Below are 21,442 nucleotides of genomic sequence, written 5' to 3' on the forward strand. Positions count from 1 at the left end.
TGCCATGGTGACCATATGGATGAAGCAAATTCAAGTTTAGATCTGACCAAGGTCGTATAAGCTAGTAGTTTTACTGAAGGTGTAGCTAGTCTGAGGTTACGGCGAAGAAATCCGAGAGTACGGTTAGCATCGGCAGTGACAGCATTTATGTGAGTAGTCCATGACAGATCAGAGGTCAGGTAAACGCCTAGGTATTTATATGAGGAACAGGTAGCTACCGGGATAGTGGAAAGGCGATAAGAAAAGGATGAAACATGTGAACTGCGGGTGAATGATAGAGATTTACATTTATTAAAGTTTAAAGTCATTTGCCATTTGTGGCACCACTGAGTTATAAGTGCGAGGTCATTCTGCAAAATTTGATTATCGTGGTTTGAATTGATAGGTCTATAAATTACACAGTCGTCGGCGAACAGACGTATTGAAGAGGAGATGTTGAGGTAGAGATCATTAATGTATGTTAAAAATAGAAGGGGGCCAAGAACGGTTCCCTGGGGGACGCCGGAGGTTACAGTGTAGGTGGTAGATTTGGTGTTGTAACTTATGTAGTAACTTGCAATGGGAAACCCTGCCGAATGCCTTTGCGAAACCTAAAATAGCATCAACTTGACAATCATGATCGATTATTGTACCAAAATTATGAACCGTGCGAAAAAGTTGTGTCACAGTCGAGCATCCTCTACGAAACCCGTGTTGTTCATCTATTAGAAACGATGAGGATTCTAAAAAAGTTATGATGTGCTTGAAAATGAAATGTTTAAGAACCTTACTACATGTACTCAACAATTATTTTCAAGAACGGTACATAAGTCATGTGAAACCCAACTTTGTGAACTAGTGTCAGATCTTTTCTAAAATGTTCATTCGTTTTATCAGACCGACATTGTATTTTTAGAGTTTTCAAAGACCTTCGACTGCGTGCTCCATGGACGGTTATTACAAAAGCTTAAATAGCTAAACATAAACTCTTTGATTATACATTGGATTAGAGAATTTGTTTATCTAATAGAAAACAAATTTCTTAGTTTAGACCATTTCTGAACGAGTACGGATGTGAAGTTCGGCGTGCGTTAGGGCTTTCTGCTGGGCGCCCTACCCTTTCTAATTTATAGAGTAATTGATCTCTCTGTTGGTATATCTTTCTCGAATCGCCTTTTTGCAGATGACAGTGCGTCTTATACATAAAAATAACAACTAAAATGGCACCCTGGTTTTTCAAAATGGCATAAACTCTATCCTTTCATGGTTAGTAAGTGGCGAATGAGTATTAACATGAACAAGACCACATTTATGACTGTCTCAACGACTAAAACCACAATATATTGCAATTGCACAATCAACGGTGCCCTTCTTAAAAAAGGCAAAAAAATATAAATATGTGGGAGTTGTTTTTTTCTTCTGATAACCTAAGCTGGCACGAACACATTGATTACATTGTAAATAACACTGAGGGACACGAAAATTGTTTTTAGCATTTACCGAAACCCGTCTTCTAGCTTTCAAATAATCCTTCAGGTCTCAGCTTTAGTAGGCTGGTATAATATGGGCTCTTCATCAGGATTTTTTTTATTAATAAAGCAGAAAAAATTCGAAACAAGGGAGCACGTTTTACATTTGAAGACTACTCACCATCTACGAGCGTAACGGCCCAAAAGCATAGAGCGAATTTGCCTTCATCAAACGCCAGAAGTAAGGTCTTGTGTTCATTTACAAGATTTATTATTTTAATGTTCCAGTCAAGGAGCTGTTATTACTTTACTCTTATCGCATTTTCTTTTCAGGACATGATGATCCTCATGAAATTCGCTTACACAAATGTCGCACGAACCAATTTCTCAACTCCCCGCTGCTGTTTGCCATTTCCTAGTGGAACTCTCTGCCCGATTATATAGTGGAAATTACAGACGGAGAAAAAATTCCGAACATCATGGGAATTATTACTTTACGGTACTCATGAATGATACATGCGTGCGTGTGCATTTCTTTGTACTATACTTATCGACACTGCAGTTGTTCTAAACTTTTTTAAAAATATTAATAATTTTTTTGCGTGTAATAAGTGCGTTATTGCATGTTATATTTTGTGTTATAAAATGTTGTATTCCAACTTATATGACACCGTAACCAAGCGACTTAAAATATGTTAAATAAAAAAAAAAAAAAACTCTAAATGTTTGTTTTTCCTTGGGAGATTCAATTGTTGCGTTTTTCGGAGGGAGCTCGGTGAACAACGAGGCCTTAAGTAAGTGTGAACCTGAACATACAGTTTGCACTGTGGAACTAAGAGTGTCGAAATCACGTACAACGCCGTCGCTCGATGTCGCAGTGCAAACTGTTAAGTTTCTTTTGGGTCTAAACATAATTTCGGTCTTGTCTGACTGCGAGCGAGTAGATTTCAGCGATTGGCTTTCCCAAGTGCCCTGCGGGAATGCTCTACACTTATTCGAGGGCGACGTGCAGAGATCGATTGTTCTAAACGTACCCTTGACATTGAATGTTCGAAAGCATACGTATACGCGTATGAATAATTCTCCGCATATCAGAGGATCGAAAAAATGTCACACGATCGTTAGAATTGACAGTATACTACACCACAACGCCCAGCTTGCGTTCTCCTCTCCGTGACGGAACACAACGCGCTGTCGTGTCGAGTCCTCGTTCATTCGCAGTTTCCGACCCGCTTCTGACCTGCTTCCGACCCGTTTCCGACATCAGAAAAAAACAACAGCGACCGAGAGAAGGTAAAAAAAAAAGAAGAAAATAAATCGTTGATGCGATCGTGTTCGAAGTCATCTAGTCCAGCGGTCGTGTCCAACTGACACAAAGGCCTTTTCCGGGGAAACTATAGGCGGAGCGGATCGATCGCCCACAGCACGAGTGGAGGCGGTTGTTCGGGAAAGCCGGGCTTCGTTTCGATGCCGCTTGCAAAATATAGCTTCCCTCGCAACACTCGATTGACAGGGCCCTCCTTGACCTTTTTAATGCATGGGCCGTCGTCGAAGGCCATCAGGCCCCGAAACGGGGTCTTTAAAGGTCGAAAACGGAAGAGGGGGGGGGGGGGGGGATATAGCTTTTGGTACATAAGCCGTGAAATACCGTACTCCAAAGAATGGAGCAGGGTAATACCCACGGGCATCCTTAACCGACGTTAAGTGTGACTGAGGTCAGACTTGACTGCAATTAGGGGTGCCCGGAAAACTATAGGGTACAGTTGATAGTAGGGAGTTTTCGTAGACCGCGCTACCCCCTCCGCTAAGCGTTCCGCAACGAAGAAGTCGCTACTGCGCCTGCGCGCCGATAGCCTTGACTGTGGAGTTCCCGCTATCGTAGCGGATTGCGGAGGGCCTTGCGGGACGGCGAAAACGATCTACGAAAACTCCCTAGTAACTGCTAGCGTGCATATTTAAGCGTAACGCTGGCTTAGGATGCCCGTCGGGCACCCTTAACCGCACTTAGGTTTGACCTCAGTCACACTCACCGTTGGCGCTACCGCGCTACAAGGAACTGCGTTACTTTTTTCAGCAACGCAGTAACGTACTGGTTACGTTTTTAAATTGTAACGGATAACGTACTAGAATTACTTATTTCGAGTAACGGATAACGGAATTAGGTTACTCAATACTTCTTCCCAAAACTTAAAAAAAAAGCTCGCTTTAATTTTAAGCAGTTAATTCTTGCACTCATCCCACATACCTTGGAAATATTGTTAGTCTTCCACACGCTAACCGCTCATCCAAACTGGAAGCGGATCCGCGTTCGCAAAGCGGTTGCAAACGCGGTTGTATAAAGGTCCAGTACAATTGCACGCGGACTTGATGTCGTAGAGTGCGCGCGCAATTGTACTGGATCTTTATACAACCGCGTTCGCAACCGGTTTGCGAACGCGGATTCGCTTCCAGTGTGAATGAGCGGTAACACTTCCACTTTAGAAAACCCCAACGCTCACGTTTTTTGTCCCAGTGTGTGTCCCAGTTCGCGCTCTTTATTAAAAGACCGCGAAAAACGCGGTCTTTTAATAAATAGAGCAACGGAAAAGTAACTTGCGTTCCTCTTCTCGGTAATGATAACGATCTCCTTATATTTGACACGACGTAAATTGGTAACGCGTTCCTTCTAATAGAGACTTTGAGTAGATCGTTCTAATAAGTCCGATAAAAGAGTATATCCACGCCAAGGAGAACTCCGTGGACGGATGTCGTGACGTCAGCAACCCGGGCGTGGCGAGTCCCGATCCTCTTATTGCACCGCAACCAATGAGGTTGGGCCATTACCCGATGCTAATACAGAAAGAAAGAACAATCATGGAGCACCAAACATAATAAGCCACGCCCTGTGATTCTTCAGCTCTTGGAGACTATAGAGCTACACGAGTGCACGTTTCTCGACATTTTTGTCTGTTACGCCGTATTGGAACGTTTCCCCGAGGTATAAAGAGAAGCATCGTATTTTTGTGCATTCTGGGATGACTTGGAAAGGGGGGTGGAGAGGAGATCCAACAAAACCCAAGTTCCTGATTTTTTTTTTTTTTAATTTTAGTTAATGGACAACAATATTTCGAGCTTGGACTTCTTCACGGATGCATCTGGGGTCTTTTCAGGAGATCGGAGTAGTACTGTTGGTGGACAACCATCCCGGGCCGGAGTTGATCGACGGAAGAGCACCCTGCAAGCCACGATGAAAAAAAAGATGAGAAAAAAGCTGATAGACGTAAGCCGTACTTAGGCATGCTCATATACATCGTGCAAAAGACACAGCGCTCGCGTCAGACATGACGACATTACACATCTCAAGGTTGTTCGTAGCATGTTTGCTTCAGACGTCTGCACGTCTCGAACATGTCTGCAGAGAGTGTTTGTATGACGAGTGTGACGTCCACACATGAAAGAAAGACGCCTTACACTGTCTTTTGTACGATGTTCAAGCAGTGGCCGCGACCTTACAAGATCATATCTAACTCACTTTTCTTTTTTGTTATACACACCAACGCAGACGAGTTCGCCCACACCACTGGGCATGCGCGGCCGATTCCGGGAAGTGGAACGTTGGCGCATGTTTCGTTCGACAGCCAAAGCTAAAACGCGAGGCTGTTAAAAAAAATGTTAACGCTGCAGCATTAAATAGTAATTTGACGCTGCTGCGTTGACAGTCACCTTTCCGTGCTTCCTCTCTTCCCATGGCCCGTTTCAATTGCCGCACGTTTAAGCAAATGTTATGAGCAGGGTTCAGGCAGCGTATATGGTAAGCTGTGATTCGCTTCATGCTTGGTTCTGTTTTTCTCTCACTACAGCCCCGCCCTCATCACGTTGGAAAGTTCGAGTGACTGACAGCCAGCCTTGTACACGTTACTCTAAGAGCCTAATCGAGTACAATTACAATTATTCTTGCTTAAGAAAGCTATCAAAGCAGATTACTCTAGTCAAAAAAAAATAGTTGGGGGTTACTTGAAAAATAGTAACCACTACGTTTCCGTTTACTTCGGATTTTTTAAACGACCGAGTTTCTACAGCTTTAAAAGAGGGCCTTTTTCCGTTCTCCAGTTTTGAATTAGAATCGCCGAACTATAAACTCCTTATTTTCTTAATTCACCAATTCTGGTAAACCATCCTCCGGTCGGGTATTTGGTTCGAGAATTCCTTAGTAGGAACCTTGTACGAATAAAGAGAGAGAGAGAAATGAAGAGAGAAAGGGCCGTGAAGGAAGAACAGAGAAGTTAACCTAGGTTAACTGACCTGGTTGGCTACTCTGTTTTGGGGAGGAGGAGTTGGGGAATTGAAAGAAAATGGGAAGGATAGGAGAATATAAGACATTAAACACGTCTTAAAAAAAATATTGTAACAGCAGAGCACAAAGTATAAAGCACATTATAGATGAAGTACCTGTGTCCATTAGAGGAAGAAGTTAAGCCGCATTAATTTTAGGAAACACAAAATACGGGATCCTTTAGGATCACGTGTTTTGTATTTCCTAAAGCTTTTCTGTGTTTCCTTTAGGAAACACAGAAAAGCTTTTGTGGCTTTCACTGCATTCTGAGGGCTGTCCCAGGTTCCGAGCACTTTCGTAATAGAAAACGCGGTCGGCTGTCGAGTTGCAACAACGTACTCTTGAGGTCTTTATCCGCGTCGTATATTTGACAATCGCACAATATGTGGGCAATTGTTTCATCACATTCACACGTCGGACACACCGATGTTCTGGCTTGCCCGATGCGGTGAAGGAAAGACTGTGTGTAAGCAACGCCGAGCCTGAGGCTATGTATGACTGTCTCTGTTTTCCGGTGAAGATCACGTGGAAGTTGAAAGCATAGAGTTAGTACAATAAACGCTAGAGGCTCAGCTGGCGCTAGTGTCTATGGGACTTTCGGTTGCAAATTGAAGCAGACAGCATGTAGTCTACTTTTCCAGTCTTCCTGTGTATTCCTATGGGAAAACGCGCGTGAATTTTGTCTCGTCGTCGGAAAATAACATGAATAACTTTTGTTATTTAGGTTGTACCGGATAGTATGTACCTTCATTAATATTGTGAAAGTGTAATTGCTGTAGTTACAGCGTTTTTCCTTTACGAACGAACGATGCTAAACTTTGCTATATTTCAGTCCCAAACCTCTGTTCCATGGCAGGTATGTAGAAACAAACGACAATTCTAAGCAAAAAAAAAAAAAAGAAAAAAAAAACGATCGAAAGGAATGTAGAGTGTGTTCAAAGTTCGCCAGCATTCCGTTCGTGCTTATATATTGCTAATATGCCTGTCCCCTCACTATATGAAAATGATCCCGTCGTGCATCTTTACGAGTGGTTAAAAAAACGTTCGAAATGTAAAGAATAAAGTAAGTGGGCTACGAAAGGTGTGTTTTCTTATTATTTCATATGTTTGGGCATTTTTTATATCGCGCACCTGTTCTCTGGCTTCCCCCTATTTGCAAAGATTTGGAGCGTGCGGGTGATGATTTGAACACAGAACAAGCATCTTCGCATATATTCATGAGCAGAAAGAATAAAGCAGTACTTTTTTTATCGCAAATCGGACTATACTACGTGACTTTCAATTTATTCTGATCGTCTGCAAGCACAAGGAGTTACTTATCGAGTGTTACTGCGTAGTTCTTGCCGTCTCTCTTGGTTTTCCACATGTCCTTCGTTCCTTTGGCACGTATATTCCCAATGCTGGAAAGCGTCGACGCCGTGTTCGCGCTAACAGTGTCCGACATTGCACATAAATACACGTACGAAGCGGTCTTAACACCGTTTTTCATGCCGCGAATTTCAAATAAAAATGCTGTAACTAATCAATTACTTCGTGTGCGTGACTGAGAAATGTTACAATCTGCCTAGTACGTACACATTATTAGTGACATTTGCTCTTATAATCGAGCGCAGAGAGAAAAGGCACTCGCTTTTTCCCATAGAAATGCATTACCGGAAGTCAATTTCTGACTGCTTGCTGTCTGCTTCAAAATGCAACAGCACACTAGCGCCAGCTGAGCCTCTAGCGTTTATTGTAATAACTCTATGGTTGAAAGGCGAGATTTGGGTTCAACGCGTAGAGGGAAACGTAACGGTGGGAAGCATCGTGCCACAGCCTTCTCCTTGCGCTGGCGGCGTGACGATTGATAAGGCATCTAATGTCATTCCGACAATGCGCAACTGTAATAGTTGCATCTAGAGAATGGGCTGACTTCACACCCTCGTCTACAGCCTCGTTTCCGGGTAAACGACAATGACTTGGTATCCTTTGAATTTGGATGGCGTGTCCCAGATCCAAACACTGCATAAGAAGGGTCATTATTTCGAAAACCATTTGGTCATTTTGGCCGCGTCGCAAAAATGCTGATATTGGTTCGAGGGCCGGCTTGGAGTCAGAACATATTGTCCATCGGTGAGACGATATTTTCAAGATGATTTGAAGTGCTTGATGAATTGCCACTAGCCCTGACACCGTAGATGAAGCTATGTAGCTTAGCTTGGATATCACGGTTGTACAATGACTTGGAATCACTACACAGCCTGTAGAACTATCGGAGGTATATGAGCCGTCTGTGTAGACATGTGTTCTTGAGAAATGATTACCGTAAATATGGGACATAGTAACCTGTAAAATCACGAACCTTGGCATACTTGATTTTTTCTGGATACGAGGAATATAAAGTCTGACATCTGGTTCCGGAAATCTACACTCAGGCGTCGTGCAAACTGAGGCTTGTGTAATATCACCAGGCAAGTATTGCCGTACCTCGGACAACGCCTTGGAGTTGCTTGAGTTTGGACGTGCAGATTCTATGGTGGCGAGAGGGTGATCGTAATGTTTAGTTAAGTGTCTCAAATGAAGCCTTAAAGTTTCCGAACAGTGTTGTTTCGCTCCCTGATTCAGAGTTATTTTCATCTTACTTAGACACAACATAACTATTGCACGTGCCAATATGTATACTCGTCAGTGCATTGGATGCAGCTTATTGTTTGTATTGTTGGAATTTTGTGTACCGGTGTTCTTGCGTGTGCTTCGTTTGCTGTTTTTATTTATTTTCAAAATGTACCTGCAACTACCACTCCTATTGAAGTCCTTAACTTGGACTGATAATATGTTAAATAAACATATAAATAAATAAGCAGGACGCTCATAGGCATGACGTGTGCTTTTGGTATAGTCTCGATTGTTGACGCACATGCTGGAAGCACAAGGCAGGCTCGAAGAGCGCGTGCCCGAAGGCTTCGAAGTGTGCCTAAGTTTGCATGGCATGTACCGTTGATAATTGGAAGGCTGTATCTAAGCAAGCCAATAAATAAAACCCGATATAGACTAGCAGCACCTGTACTGACGCGCCCCATGTAGTGCCACTAAACAATAATCCCCTCGCTTCAGTGTCTGTTTACAAATATTTTGGTGTTAATATAACTTGTAACCTTTCTTGGAAGATTCATATTGAATACATAATTAACAGTGCTAACCGTATGTTAGGATACTTCAAAAGAAATTTTTTCCTCGCTCCGTTTTCATTAGAACTAACCATGTACAAAACCCTAATCCGTCCAAAATTAGAATATGCTGTGCTGTGTGGAACCCCGCTCACTCGTCACTAATTGCTCATGTTGAATCCATCCAAAACCGCTCAGCTCGTTTTATATTGAAAAACTATCATCGCACTGCCAGTGTTACTACCATGAAAAATACTTTAGGTCTGCCGTTACTAACTCACCGCCGAAAAATCTCTCGTTTGTGTCTTTTTCATAAAATATTTCATCAAAATGTTATCCTTCGTCATAAACTAATTACTCCACCATTCCACATATCTGCTTGCATTGATCATAGCCATAAGGTTGTTATTCCAAATTTTAAAACTTCATTATTTCAATATTCTTTTATGCCACAAACATCTATAGACTGGAACCACCTTCCCGCCTCAATTGCTAACATCACTGATATTGTTATGTTTAAAAATGCTATTACTAATATGTGCACTTTATAGTCAATATTTTACAGCTCTCTCCCCTCTTCAATGTACTTTTACCTTGAGGGTATTTGAAATAAATAAATAATTAACCGGGAGAAGTCAATGAAACGGGCCAACTTCCGTTTTAGGTAATTAATATCGGGGGTCCAAGTTAGCCCTCTATCAATATATACGCCAATAAATATGTGACTTTTGACGTTTGAAATTTTCTGCTTAAAAATGCGAAGTGGATAACGGTCCATGTTTCTTCGAGTAAATGCAATGGCAGCAGATTTGGCAGCGGAAATTTCAAGGCCACGGACGCAAAGGTAGGTGTGAACTTTCTTTAAAGCTAATTTTACTCTGACTTTAGCTTGTACGCGAGTACAGCAATATGCAGATATGGTCTGCGTATACGAATGGTATAAGAATGCATTTGCATTTGGTGGCAACGACTGCACGAGCCTGATAAGCGTGATATTAAATAGGGCAGGACTTAACCCTTGCAAAAATGATCAATGAGTTTCTATTGAGTTTCTAATGTATTTTTATAGTATACATTAGAAACTCAATAGAAATTCAGTGATCATTTTTGTAAGGGAACACGCCTCCATGGTGTACGCCCTGAGATATGAAATGGTTTGACCTGTCTCCATCGTGTGTGGTCACATAAATGGTGCGGTCTGAAAGATAACTTTTGATCCACTTGTAGAGACGGCCTCCGATTCCGACCTCCTGTAGCGCTTGAAAGATGAGTAACACGATCAAACGTTCCTTTGACGTCGAGAAAGGCCGCTCTTGTGATCCTCCGTTGAGATCTTTCCTCTGCGACGTAGGTGACCAGATCAAGGACAGGATCCATGGACCTTCTTTCTCGACGAAAACCAAGCATATTTTTTGGATGAGCTCGTCGTTTCTCCAGATAACATTCTAAACGACGATTAATCATTTTCTCCATTCACTTGAGAACACAACTTGCCAGACAGGATGGTACGATGATAGAAGCAGGGGCAACTTGTCTGGCTTCAGTAATGGAACAATTCTTGCCCGTCTCCATGCACTAGGTACTTTTCCATTACTCCATAATTTGTTGAAATATTCCAGCAGCCCATTGCGAGCATCAGTCCCCATATGTGTTAAGAAAGCATATTTTATCCCGTCCGGACCCGGACATGAGTTTGGTTCTATAAACTCAAGATCGGCCTCTAGCTCGCCACGAGTGAGGACATCGTCCGTACAGCCATTAACAGCTGATGGTGCTGCAGCGGTACGGTCAGGAAGACTTTTCGGCATGAAAACACTCGAGGTTAGAGATGCGCAGAACTCGTTTGCAAGATCCTTTTCAGAACATGCCACCGACAACGCAAGTGCTCGGAATGGGTGATATTGTAGAGGAGGAGACTTAAGGTTTCGAGCTATTTCCCAAAGTGCGGAGAGTGGCTTTCGTGGATCAATATTTTCACAAAGTCCCCTGTATTTACGTTGACCGAGCCTGTCAAACTGGCGGCTTATTTTTTTCTGTATATTTCTTGTTACGCGAATATCATCTTTTTGTTTAGTTCGTCGAGCTCACCTCTCCTCCTGTCGACGTATTGCCCGAAGACGTTCGTACTCCGCGTCAATAGCTGTTCGTTTAAGTGGAAGGCTAGGACTATGGGTCAATGCATTTGCAGAGTAAGTGACAGCTTTTTTCAAACTGGGGGAAGTCAGTCAGCGTATTGCATTTACCTCCCATTGACTGCTCAAACTCCCACCAATCAACTCTTTAGACAACGTGATTTTTATTTTTTTTTTTTGCCTGTGATAAATCCTTGTATAATTGTGTATGTAGGGATATGGTCACTGCCACGTGTTTCAATATTTGTGAACCAAACAGCTTGAGACGCAAGAGCAAACCAGACAAATGTCAAATCCAGGCATCTGCTACTCTGTGCACCCCAGGGGTACTATGTAGGACTCCTATCATTTAAAAGGGATAAAGGATGAGTATCTGCTATGTCAGCAAGGCACCTACCCCGAAGATTTCTGGGAAGGCTGGCCCATATATATCGGTGTGCATTAAAATATCTTGTAATTATATGGAGCGATAGGACTGTGTTCAGGATGTTCTCTAAGCGTGCTCCGTCGAATTTGGACCATTGGAGGTATATATGCTTCTGTAATGGTGAATGAAAACGTGAATTTTTCATCAAAGATTCTAGCACAAACATCCATTGCCCGGATCAGATGGGACAATATGTGCCACATACGTGAGTTCTCTGCGAATGAATGGAGTTATGCGACTTTTCCCAGTAGTACGTAAGGAGTCAAACTATTCATATCTTGATAAATGCATGTTGCTAGGCAACATGGACTCGCATATAACAATAATATGGTACTTACACTTGAAAGCCATCTGTCTAAAATCAGACAATCGGAATCGGAATCCTTTTGCGTTCCATAGGAAAATAGTGGCCTTCTTATAATTATCGTCAATTGCACCCGATGTTATTTTCAATTTTTTTTTTCAAGAATGATTTGAAGACATTGGCAGGTGTTTTATTGCGAGAAGCGCCCTTACTTCTGGCAAGTTGTTAGCGTCTGGTGATGTTTTTAGAATGTCCCTTAGCGCAGCGAAGAACATTGGTAGCAATACTTGACTTATGTCACCTTGCTGGCGAAACATAAATCGTGGCGTAAGCACAGATTCCGAAGAAGTCGATAGACAATGGTTCGCGGAGGATCGAACGTTCGATGTTGCATGCGGCGAATCCACAGTCGATGTTTCGGCGACACTCTTCTTTAGCTGTGTGACACTGTTGCTACGTTTTTTTTTTGTAGTCATATGTGCCACACGTGCTTTTGGTTTCTCTAGCTTTTCTCGTTGAGTTGGAGACAGCGTCGCGAACAGAACGACCTCTAGGTTAGTTGAAGCCGCACGGTGCCTAAGAGCTCGGCCATTCATTATGCTTGTGCGAGCTGCTGCGGTTGCAGTATGCTTCCGTGGACAACCGGGAAAGGGTGCCGAGTGCATGCCGTCACAATTGGCACACTTTGGTTCTTGTTTAGAATTGCAGTTCTTGTAGGGATACGGTCCAGCGCAGATTTTGCAACGCTGTGGGCCTCGGCAATATTTGGCAACATGACCATATCTTTGGCATTCGAAGCACTGAACCGGTGGTCCAAAGTATTCTTCGACGGGGTGACTAATGAAGCCAAAGAAGACAAGCTGGTGCATCGGGCCGTCCGGACAAAACACCAGGACAACGCTTCCAGAGGATCGTGGTTCGACAGTCCTATCTTCCTTGCGAAGATAGGCAACTGGTCGTTGCACGGACGTTACTGTACGGCGTCGAGAAAATACTCGAGGAGTGCAATGTCGGGATATTCAAGAGGCACATTCTTAATTTTTCCTAACTTTCTTAAGCATGTCTGTGGCACGGTTGCAAATACCTTGATGATTCCCAGGGATTGTAGCGTCAGTAGTCTGTTTGCGGATCCCAGTGATGCCACGTTCACAGAGAGGCTCCCATCCTTGTTAATCTTGTGTGACAATACCTTCTCTTGCTTGACCGCAACGATGTCTTTTGCAATTGAGTTTGTGTTCACCTTCCAAAAAGACGATTCAGGTGATCTCGGCTTGAAAATGACCGGAATTCCAGATGGTCTGTTCTTATGATACGACACTTTGATGAACTGCATTGGGTCGTCATCGTATGTTGCGAACGGATGATTTGTCCTCATCTGCTTTGGATATTTCTCCTGCACGCACTGTCTTGGGTGGAATTTGAGGGACCATCTCACTGGTTTGGGTCTTTTGATTCGAAGGATTCATTTGATCGCAGGGTCCTGATAGCTGGGAGGGTGGTGATCGGGGCCATGTAGCCGGTGGCCGTTGTTTGTAGGTCACAGCGCAGTGCGGTGCCGAATCCTCAGCCAGGGAGACGTTGCGATATAAAATGAACATATGAAAGAACGCGGGAATGGCAGGGAAAGCAGGAAAAGGGTTTTCTTGCGCGGAGTGAGCCTCTATTCTGTGGGACCCGTATTTTGTGAAAGACATTGCGCAGGTGGAGCGGATCCAACGTCTTGCTGCAAGATTCATCCTATCAGACTACCGCACTTCATCATCAGTAACTAACTTGTTAAAGCAGCTTGAGCTTGAACCGCTCCACGTTCGCCGACAAATCTCTAGGCTGAAGTTTCTTTACTTACCTTATAACAATTCATCTGATCTATCAAGTGACACTTATCTTCCTCCTGTGTCACAACGATCAGCTCGACTAAATCACTCCAAAGTTGTATGCCCTTAGTTTGCCAGAACTAACCTTTTTCAGAAGTGATATTTTCCTAACATTGCTTGTGGAATGTACTGACGTCAACCAATTCGAACATGTATTGATCAAACTCCTTTTGTAACCCTCTCCTGCCTGGGCAACGCTGCTACCTGCAGTATATGTAAATAAATAAAAAAAAGATTAAAAAAAATTAAAGCCGTTTACAACTCCCTGTTACGCCAAATTAGAGCGCAGCTCTTGAGGAGGAGGAGGAGAAGGGTACTGAGGGGAAGGTATATCCTTCCTCCTTCCTCCTCACCTCCTCATCCTCTCTGCTACTCCTCCCTCCGAGCGGCGTCGCCGTCACCTCACGAGGGTCTCGTGACCTCAAGGGGGACACTTGACGTCACCGGGGTCACGTGACCTTACGGGGGTCACGTTACGATGACGATAACGATGCGGATGCCGATGACGTCAACAGAGACGTCACTGCTGACGTCATCAGTTACGATGCGGATGCCGATGACGTCATCAGTGACATCACTGGTGACGTCATCAGTGACATCACTGGTGACGTCATCAGTGACAATGACGATGCCGATGACGTCATCAGCGACGTCACGCGTCCCAGAATGCACCGCGCGGTTACGGCGAAGGCGACGCCGACGCCGCTCAAGCCGGAAACGGGCGCCTAAGAGCTGCGCTCTAAAATCGTGCTTCCTACTTCGAACACTTCTTTTTAAAGCGCAGCTCTTAGGCGCCCGTTTCCTGCTTGAGCGGCGTTGGTGTAACCGTGGGTTGCATTATGGAACGTTTCCCATAAGACGTCACTCGTGACGTCACGTGTGACGTCACGAGGGTTACTTGTGACGTCACCGCGCGTTGCACTATGGGTAAATTTCGCCGCTAAATTTAGCGGAAAAATTTCCACGCTATATGCTGCGGAAACATTTCTCCGCAATATTTCACGGAAAAAATTCCCGCTAAACTTAGCAGAAAGGTTTCCCCGCTAAGTTTAGCGAAAAAACTTCCCCACTAATCATAGCGAAAAAATTTCCCCGCTAAATTTAGTGGAAACATTTCCCCGCTAAATTTAGTGGAAAGAAAATTTCCCGCTAAATTTATCAGAAAAAATTTCCCCGCTAAATTTAGCGGAAATGTTTCCCCGCTAAATTTAGCGGGAAAATTCCCGCTAAATTTAGCAGAAATTTTTTACGCGAAATTTAGCAGGAACTTTAGCGAATATTTCCCGCTAAATGGGAGAAAAGCAGGAGAGGAGGGTACGGATGAGGAGGAGGAGCACAGCCTTCTCTCCGTACCTTCCCCTCCTCCTTTTCAAGAGCTGTGCTCTAATTCGGCGTTACAGGGGATTGCGAACCTCTTTCAGTTTAGAGCGCAGCTCTTAGGCGCCCGTTTCCGGCTTGAGCAGCGTCGGCGTCGGCGTCGGCGTCGCCGTCACCGTCGCCGTTGGAGTAACCGCGCGTAACCCTCGTAACCCTCGTTGGGGTTACGAGGTTTACCAGGGTTACTCTCACGGGGGTTACGAGGGTAACCCTCGTGATCCTCGTGAGGGTAACAATCCTTGTAACCGTCACGAGGGTTAGGAGGGTTACTTTCACGAGGGTTACGAGGGTTACCCTCACGACGTTCACGAGGATTATGAGAGTTACCCTCACGAGGGTCACGAGGGTTACCCTCACAAGGGTTACTAGGGTTATGAGGGGTACCCTCACTAGGGTCATGAGGGTTACCCTCACGAGGGTCATGGGGATTACCCCCTGAGGTCACGTGACCCCCTTTAGGTCCCGTGACCCCCCTGATGTCACGTGACACCCCTCAGGTCACTTGACCCCCCCCCCCCACCCCCCCCCCCCGAGGCGACGTGACCTCAGGCAGTCACCTATCCCTCAGTACCCTACCATCCTATTCCTTAGTACCTTTCCATCCCCCTCAAGAGCGCTGCGCTCTGATCCGGCGTTACAGCGAGTTGTGAACGGCTTTCATTTTTTTTATGCTAGTGATTTTTTCGGCTGGGCGTATACCTTCGGCGCTCGGTACTGTTTAGCGATGCGTGCTGCCGTTTGCTGTTTGCGGGTGACTGGGGCGCGCGATAGGTATAGTCTATGGTCCACTCGGGTTGGACGGGCCTAATCGCACAGCTGGCGCGGAGCCACTGACGAGCAGGCGCCGCGCCGCTTTGGAATGCGGCCCAGCACAGTTGCCGCTCGGGCGATGGATGTGGATCTTTCCACGAGTGACATGGCTGACCGTACCCAAGAGCGACGACAGAAGAAAGCCGAGGCCACGCGTCGGAGACGTCAGCTCGAGATGGAGGAAGAGCGTAAGCGTCGTTTGGCTGCTGCCGCAGAAGAAAGGAAACAGAAGCGTGACGTGGAAAGCGAAGAGGAAAGTCATCAATAAACGACAGGAAAGCGGTGATAAACGAATGGCAAGGGGTCCTATTTATTTAAGAATGAATCTCGAACAAGTGTCTTGTTAAACTAATATACACGTAAGACAAGTATTTTTAAAATCTCTTCAGCACCATTGGGTTCTTAGCATGACAAGTATACGTATATAGGGTGACACAAGCTAATCGGACGTTTTATAACGAGACGGTAAAATCGGCGCCCCTGCATGGAAAGCTCGAAAATTCACGGAATGCGCACTGAGGTCAGTTTTAGCGTGTGAAATTGTAAGGCGTAGTTCTCTTCCTTAAAAATATGAAGGCAACAAATTTGCCAAAGCCAACGTGAGGCGCGTTTGCAGACGAGGTTACATTGTGATGCCAACCCCCGATAGCCGCAGCAAGAAGACGCACCATATTACCTGCATGCTGCATCTATCGGGAGATGGCGCCACGCGCCCGATGTTGACTTTTATAAATTTGCTACTCTAATTTTTTTTTTACTGCGGAGCTGTTCAGGGCTAAGTTCCCCAGGATCGTGTCCGGTACCAAAATCTTGTCGACACAAACCTCCACAAACCTCTAGACAGCTACCGCCATCTATAAGCGACGGCGTCAAGCACACAACCAGTCTGGTTGCCGCCGTCGCTCGTAGAGGGCGGCAATTGTTTCAGCTATCATAGAATAGTGGATAGTTGAGCGAGTTGGTGGGAATTCATCGTAAGAGACAGTTCAAAAATCAGACGAGGACGAAGAAGAAACACGTGACGAGCGCAGTGCTCGTCACGTGTGTTTCTCCGTCCTCGTCTGTTTTGCGCGCTGTTTCCTACGCTCTTATCAGTTTCGGTTTAGATTCAGGATGGGCCGTGCGCGTGCCCTTTCGGGGAAAGAAGACTGGGTGCGGAAAGAGCGGCGACATACGCAGCGGCGCGAATGGGTCCGTGACTGACGTGAAGCCGCTGTCGCCTCGACTTCCACTGCGTCCATCGCTTCAGACTCCCTTGCGAAAGAAGAGCACATCGCTCGCTTCGAAAGCCGCCGCCGAGAACAGAACCAGCGATGTGAACGGCGCCGGTGGGCCACGGAGGCCAAGCGCAAGCGCGAGGCCCGGCGACGACATAATTTCACGCCGGTTGAACAGTTCCCAGGCGCGACGGCGAAATTCCGGAGGGAGTTTGTAGAGAACCCGGAGAAGCGTTGTAATAGAGGTTGGGGGGGAAAGGAGAGAGCCAATATATAGTGTGTACGCACTGGGCGCTTGGTCGTAGAGAACCCGTTCGGCGTCACGTACGCCTTGTGCGACCGACTCTGATTCGCCGAAGTCTTATCCACGATCGGCGGCGTGTCGGACGAGAAGATACGGGAAACGGGCGCGTGCTCGTTGCTGCAGTGTATCGAGTCTGCGGACGTCTGCAAAGAACCGGCGTGCAGAACGCGCCGAGATTCCCTGCTCTAAGGTGCGGTGCCCCGGTTCGCGACTGTGAACGGCTACAAGTACCCACCCGTACTGGAGCACCTATACCGAGGTTGAACGTGGTCGAGGAACGACTAGTGGCGCCTCGACTTCCGTTCATGAGCCTTCGGCAGTTGACGTGGTATAACAAAGACAACCGGGACCAATACGGTTCTCACATAACCAATTACCCAATCACACCTTAATCCTTACATTTATAAGTACTTAATTTCCACCATAGTACAGCTTCTCTGGTTTTCCTTCTTCACGAGAGTGGAAATGCTGAAAGTTTCTTTTAGAGGAAGGGAACTACGCTTAAAAATCTGACATGGTAAAACTGACCTGCTCAGTTCATATTCGGGGAATGTTTGAAAGTTTTATGTGCCGGTACGCAGAGTACAAGAAATTGGCGGCACAATCCACAGAGTTTTTGTGGCAAAGGGCGCGAGTAAGGTTACCACGAAGCGAGAGAAAAGCCGAGGGTTCAACAGACAACGTCACCCTTTTGGGAGGTGCTACTCTTCCAGCGGAAGTCAAGGAAGTTCTACAAAAAGGCCCAAAGTTCAGCTTCGAGCCAACTACGACGCGACCAAAACTGCTCGCCATGGTTCGACGAGTGGCCGATCGTGCCGGTGAACAGCACAAAGAGCGTGCGATTGGCGATGGTTTGGACTTCCTCAAAGACACTGTGAGTCACCTTCGTAGGACGAGGCCTCCTTTTGAAAAAGTTGTGGGTTTTTTTAAAACAAAATGATTTATCCCTAGTCCAGGCTGATAAGGAAGGCGGTTTCGTTGTTTTGCCGAAAGGTTTTTTCCAAGAGAGGGCGTTGACAGCGATTGCTAAGAATTTCAGGGAAATCAAGTTCCATCCGAAGTCGCAAAAAACTCAGGATCTTAAGATGCTAAAAGTTTTGAATTTGGAAAGTATGAGGAAAGCAGCCGAAAAAGCGGAAAGTAATTTTTTGGAAGTGTTCTACACAGGAAAAGCGCATAAGCCTGATTGTCCCTTCCGAGCCATTGTGTCTGAGAGGAACACGTGGCAGTTTATGGTTAGCCGTTATCTACAGCGCAGCCTGGCAACCTTGGCTTTGAGGGACCCTTTCCTTGTACGAAACTCGGATGAAGTGATTGACGTGTTTAGAGAGGGGTGTAAAAATGCCCTCTCGGCTTTCCCTGTAGATGTTGAGGACCTCTATTATTCTGTGCCTCACGACGGGTTACTCCGAGCTGTTCGGGATAAGATAGACGATTCGGGAGAGGTAAACTTTCAAAGCTTTGCGGGCGTTAGTAGCGAACATTTTTTAGAGTTGTTGGTGTTTTACCTTCAGTCCACTGCCGTCAGTTACAATGAGCGTTTCTTTGTACAGAAATCTGGTGTTTGTATTGGCTCGTCGGTTGCCCCTGTTTTATGTTACATATTTTTAGCGTCATTGGACAGACGCATTTTGGAATGCCTACCTGAATTGCATGTAGTTAAAGTCTTTAGATATGTTGACGATTATCTTATAATTTTAGACACAAATTTGGGTTTGGATGAGGTTGTTGCGGGGGTCGTTAAAGCTTTTAAAGAAGCGTCAGGTGGACTTAAGTTTACATGGGAAATGCCCGGGCTGAACTGCATTCGGTTTTTGGACCTTATGGTCATGTTTTCCACCGACCATGTTTGTTGGAGGTATCGCCCGCGTTCTAAGAAAAGCCTTGTTTCTTACAAAAGTGCACATTCCAAACTGGTCAAGAGAGGAATCGCGTTAACATGTCTTCAGGCAGCTCTTGCAAAAAGTTGCAAACATCAGATGGACATCAGTTTTGCTCAGCAAGTAAAAAGGCTAAAAAACGTAGGGTACCTACCTAACCTAATTTCGAGCTGCTGTGAGAGCCTACTTCAAAAAATAAAAAGAACTAACTTACAAGGGGGCGGCAAGACAAATAAAGTTAAAAGACGTGTAGATGTGATTCCTTATATTGGCATAAAGTGTCTCACAACATTAAAAAGATAGCTAGTAGATACGATGTAAATGTTGTTTTTTCAGCCCCTTGCAAGCTCTCAAAAATCTGTTCGATGCTTACACGGCAGGAAAAAGCACTCTGTTGAAAAAAACACGCTGTACAGTACACTGAATGTGTGACCAATGCTGCCTATGAGATTCCTTTAAGATGTGGAAAAGTTTATATTGGACAAACCGGGCGCTGTTTTAACGATAGGGCACGCGAGCATAATCTTTCTCTGCAGAACAACGTGGGGGACACCTGGCAGACCACTGCAGGCGATGTGCTGACTGTAAGCCTCTTTTGGCTGAAACAAAGTTTTTAAAGAAATCAAAAGATAAGACCGAGAGAGAGATTATAGAGGCGTTTTATATCAAAAAGAAAGATGACAAATGCGTTAGCATGCCTTCTCTCTTTTTGCTTCAGAATGAAGTAATGTTTCTAGATAGCTGCTTGTGAGAGTGGTGATTGGTTGCAGTGTGGGTTTGGCATACGATCTTGTGCATAAAAGTGACAGTGTTGTTTCTAATAAAATCAGTTGTGAGTTAGCGCCCGTCCTGTCGTCTTTGTGTCTTTATTGTCCTGGTTGTGTTGCGCTTTTTAACCCTTTAAATCATGTGCAACCGCCGATTTTTCTGGCTCGTTTTTCAACGTCAGATGCACTTGTGGTACCCTATACTTCTTCCCATGCAACTTGAAAGGTATGAAGTTCAGGCTCACCCATCAGCGCGAGTGCTCGATCCAACTCCTCCCTTAGTATCTCCAGCATCCTGCTCACGCCGGCTTGACCCTGCAAAGTGCGTCACGAAACTGACGATATTCCGCGCAGGCTCCATCCTATATCGTCCGTGCGGTAGGACTACGTATTCAATAAATACCACGGATATCAGTAGTATAGCGCAGAAGTGGAACTTGGCACATGAACATTATCCGGGTCAGATCGTGCAGAAACCAGAAAATCGTAAGCCCTTATTTTCGGCGAGAGGTATACGACGGTACAGGTTCAACTTAACTTGAGGACCAATTTAGATAATCTGGTACGTCTACTATGTGGAGAGCAGGTCGTCTACTTCCTGCTCAGGAGTTCAGGTGACATCAGAACGACACCTGACTGGCATTGATTGAAAGTATAGTGTGTGAACCTCAATGCTAGATGCCTCGAGGACTACCCGCTATTTTCTTTTTCAATCGCCCAATAAGAGCTCGGCGTTCTGGCATCATCGCAAGCACAGTGCAAGAAGCATACAAATTTGCGCTCCGTATATAGTCACTGGCAGAGAGAAAATGAAGGACGTGGTTTGGGTTATGATGACACTGCTTGCTTCGAAATTTTGTCACAGTCGATCTTGGCGCGTCTATGCCATATGCGGGGACACGACGTCACGACATGCCTCTTTCTACGTTGCCCCATGTGATCGTAAAGATCCGGATGCACCGTTAATGCAGCGTACAAACGAGAGTTTGCAGACACTCTCTGAGGCATATAACTTTATCATGGGAAGGTCACGTGGGTTTTTTAATATCTGTTTTTAGACATGTTCGAAGCGTGCAAACGTGCGGACCAAACATGCTTCGAAGAGGCTTCAGACAGGCCCGCAGATAATTCTGTCGTCATGTCTGCGTCGTATACCGCGGCCTTTGCATGATTTAAGAACAGTGTCAGAGGGACATAGTTGACATACTTCATTTAGATACAGCCACAGTGTAGCTTACGTTGTACGCCAGTCCCCAGAGGACGGGTCGCCCGACGAAGACCGCCTTGGCTCCCAGGGCCAGCGCCTTGACGACGTCGGTGCCTCGACGCACGCCTCCGTCCATGTAGACCTCGACGCGACCCCGAACCGCTCTCACGACTTCGGGGAGGGCTTCGATCTGCGCACCAAACGCCAGGGTTGGGCAGAAATACACAAAAAATGTAT

The 21,442-nt window shown here is 45.3% G+C and overlaps 1 protein-coding gene across 1 annotated transcript in view; it reads right to left on the reverse strand.

Annotated features, from left to right (window-relative positions):
- Positions 1 to 4,570: 4,570 nt before the first annotated feature.
- LOC8051504 (hydroxyacid oxidase 1-like) overlaps positions 4,571 to 21,442 on the reverse strand; it is a 33,943-nt gene continuing 17,071 nt past the window's right edge. The window contains exons 7-9 of the mRNA XM_040209001.1: positions 21,237 to 21,395; positions 20,244 to 20,313; positions 4,571 to 4,662 (exon numbers count right to left, since the gene is read on the reverse strand). Coding sequence (XP_040064935.1) covers positions 4,571 to 4,662; positions 20,244 to 20,313; positions 21,237 to 21,395 — 321 coding nt within the window. The remainder of the gene's footprint in view (positions 4,663 to 20,243; positions 20,314 to 21,236; positions 21,396 to 21,442) is intronic.

The sequence above is a fragment of the Ixodes scapularis genome, unplaced genomic scaffold (genome assembly GCF_016920785.2).
Source record: "Ixodes scapularis isolate PalLabHiFi unplaced genomic scaffold, ASM1692078v2 PGA_scaffold1__304_contigs__length_218370807, whole genome shotgun sequence".
Classification (NCBI taxonomy): Eukaryota; Metazoa; Arthropoda; class Arachnida; order Ixodida; family Ixodidae; genus Ixodes; species Ixodes scapularis.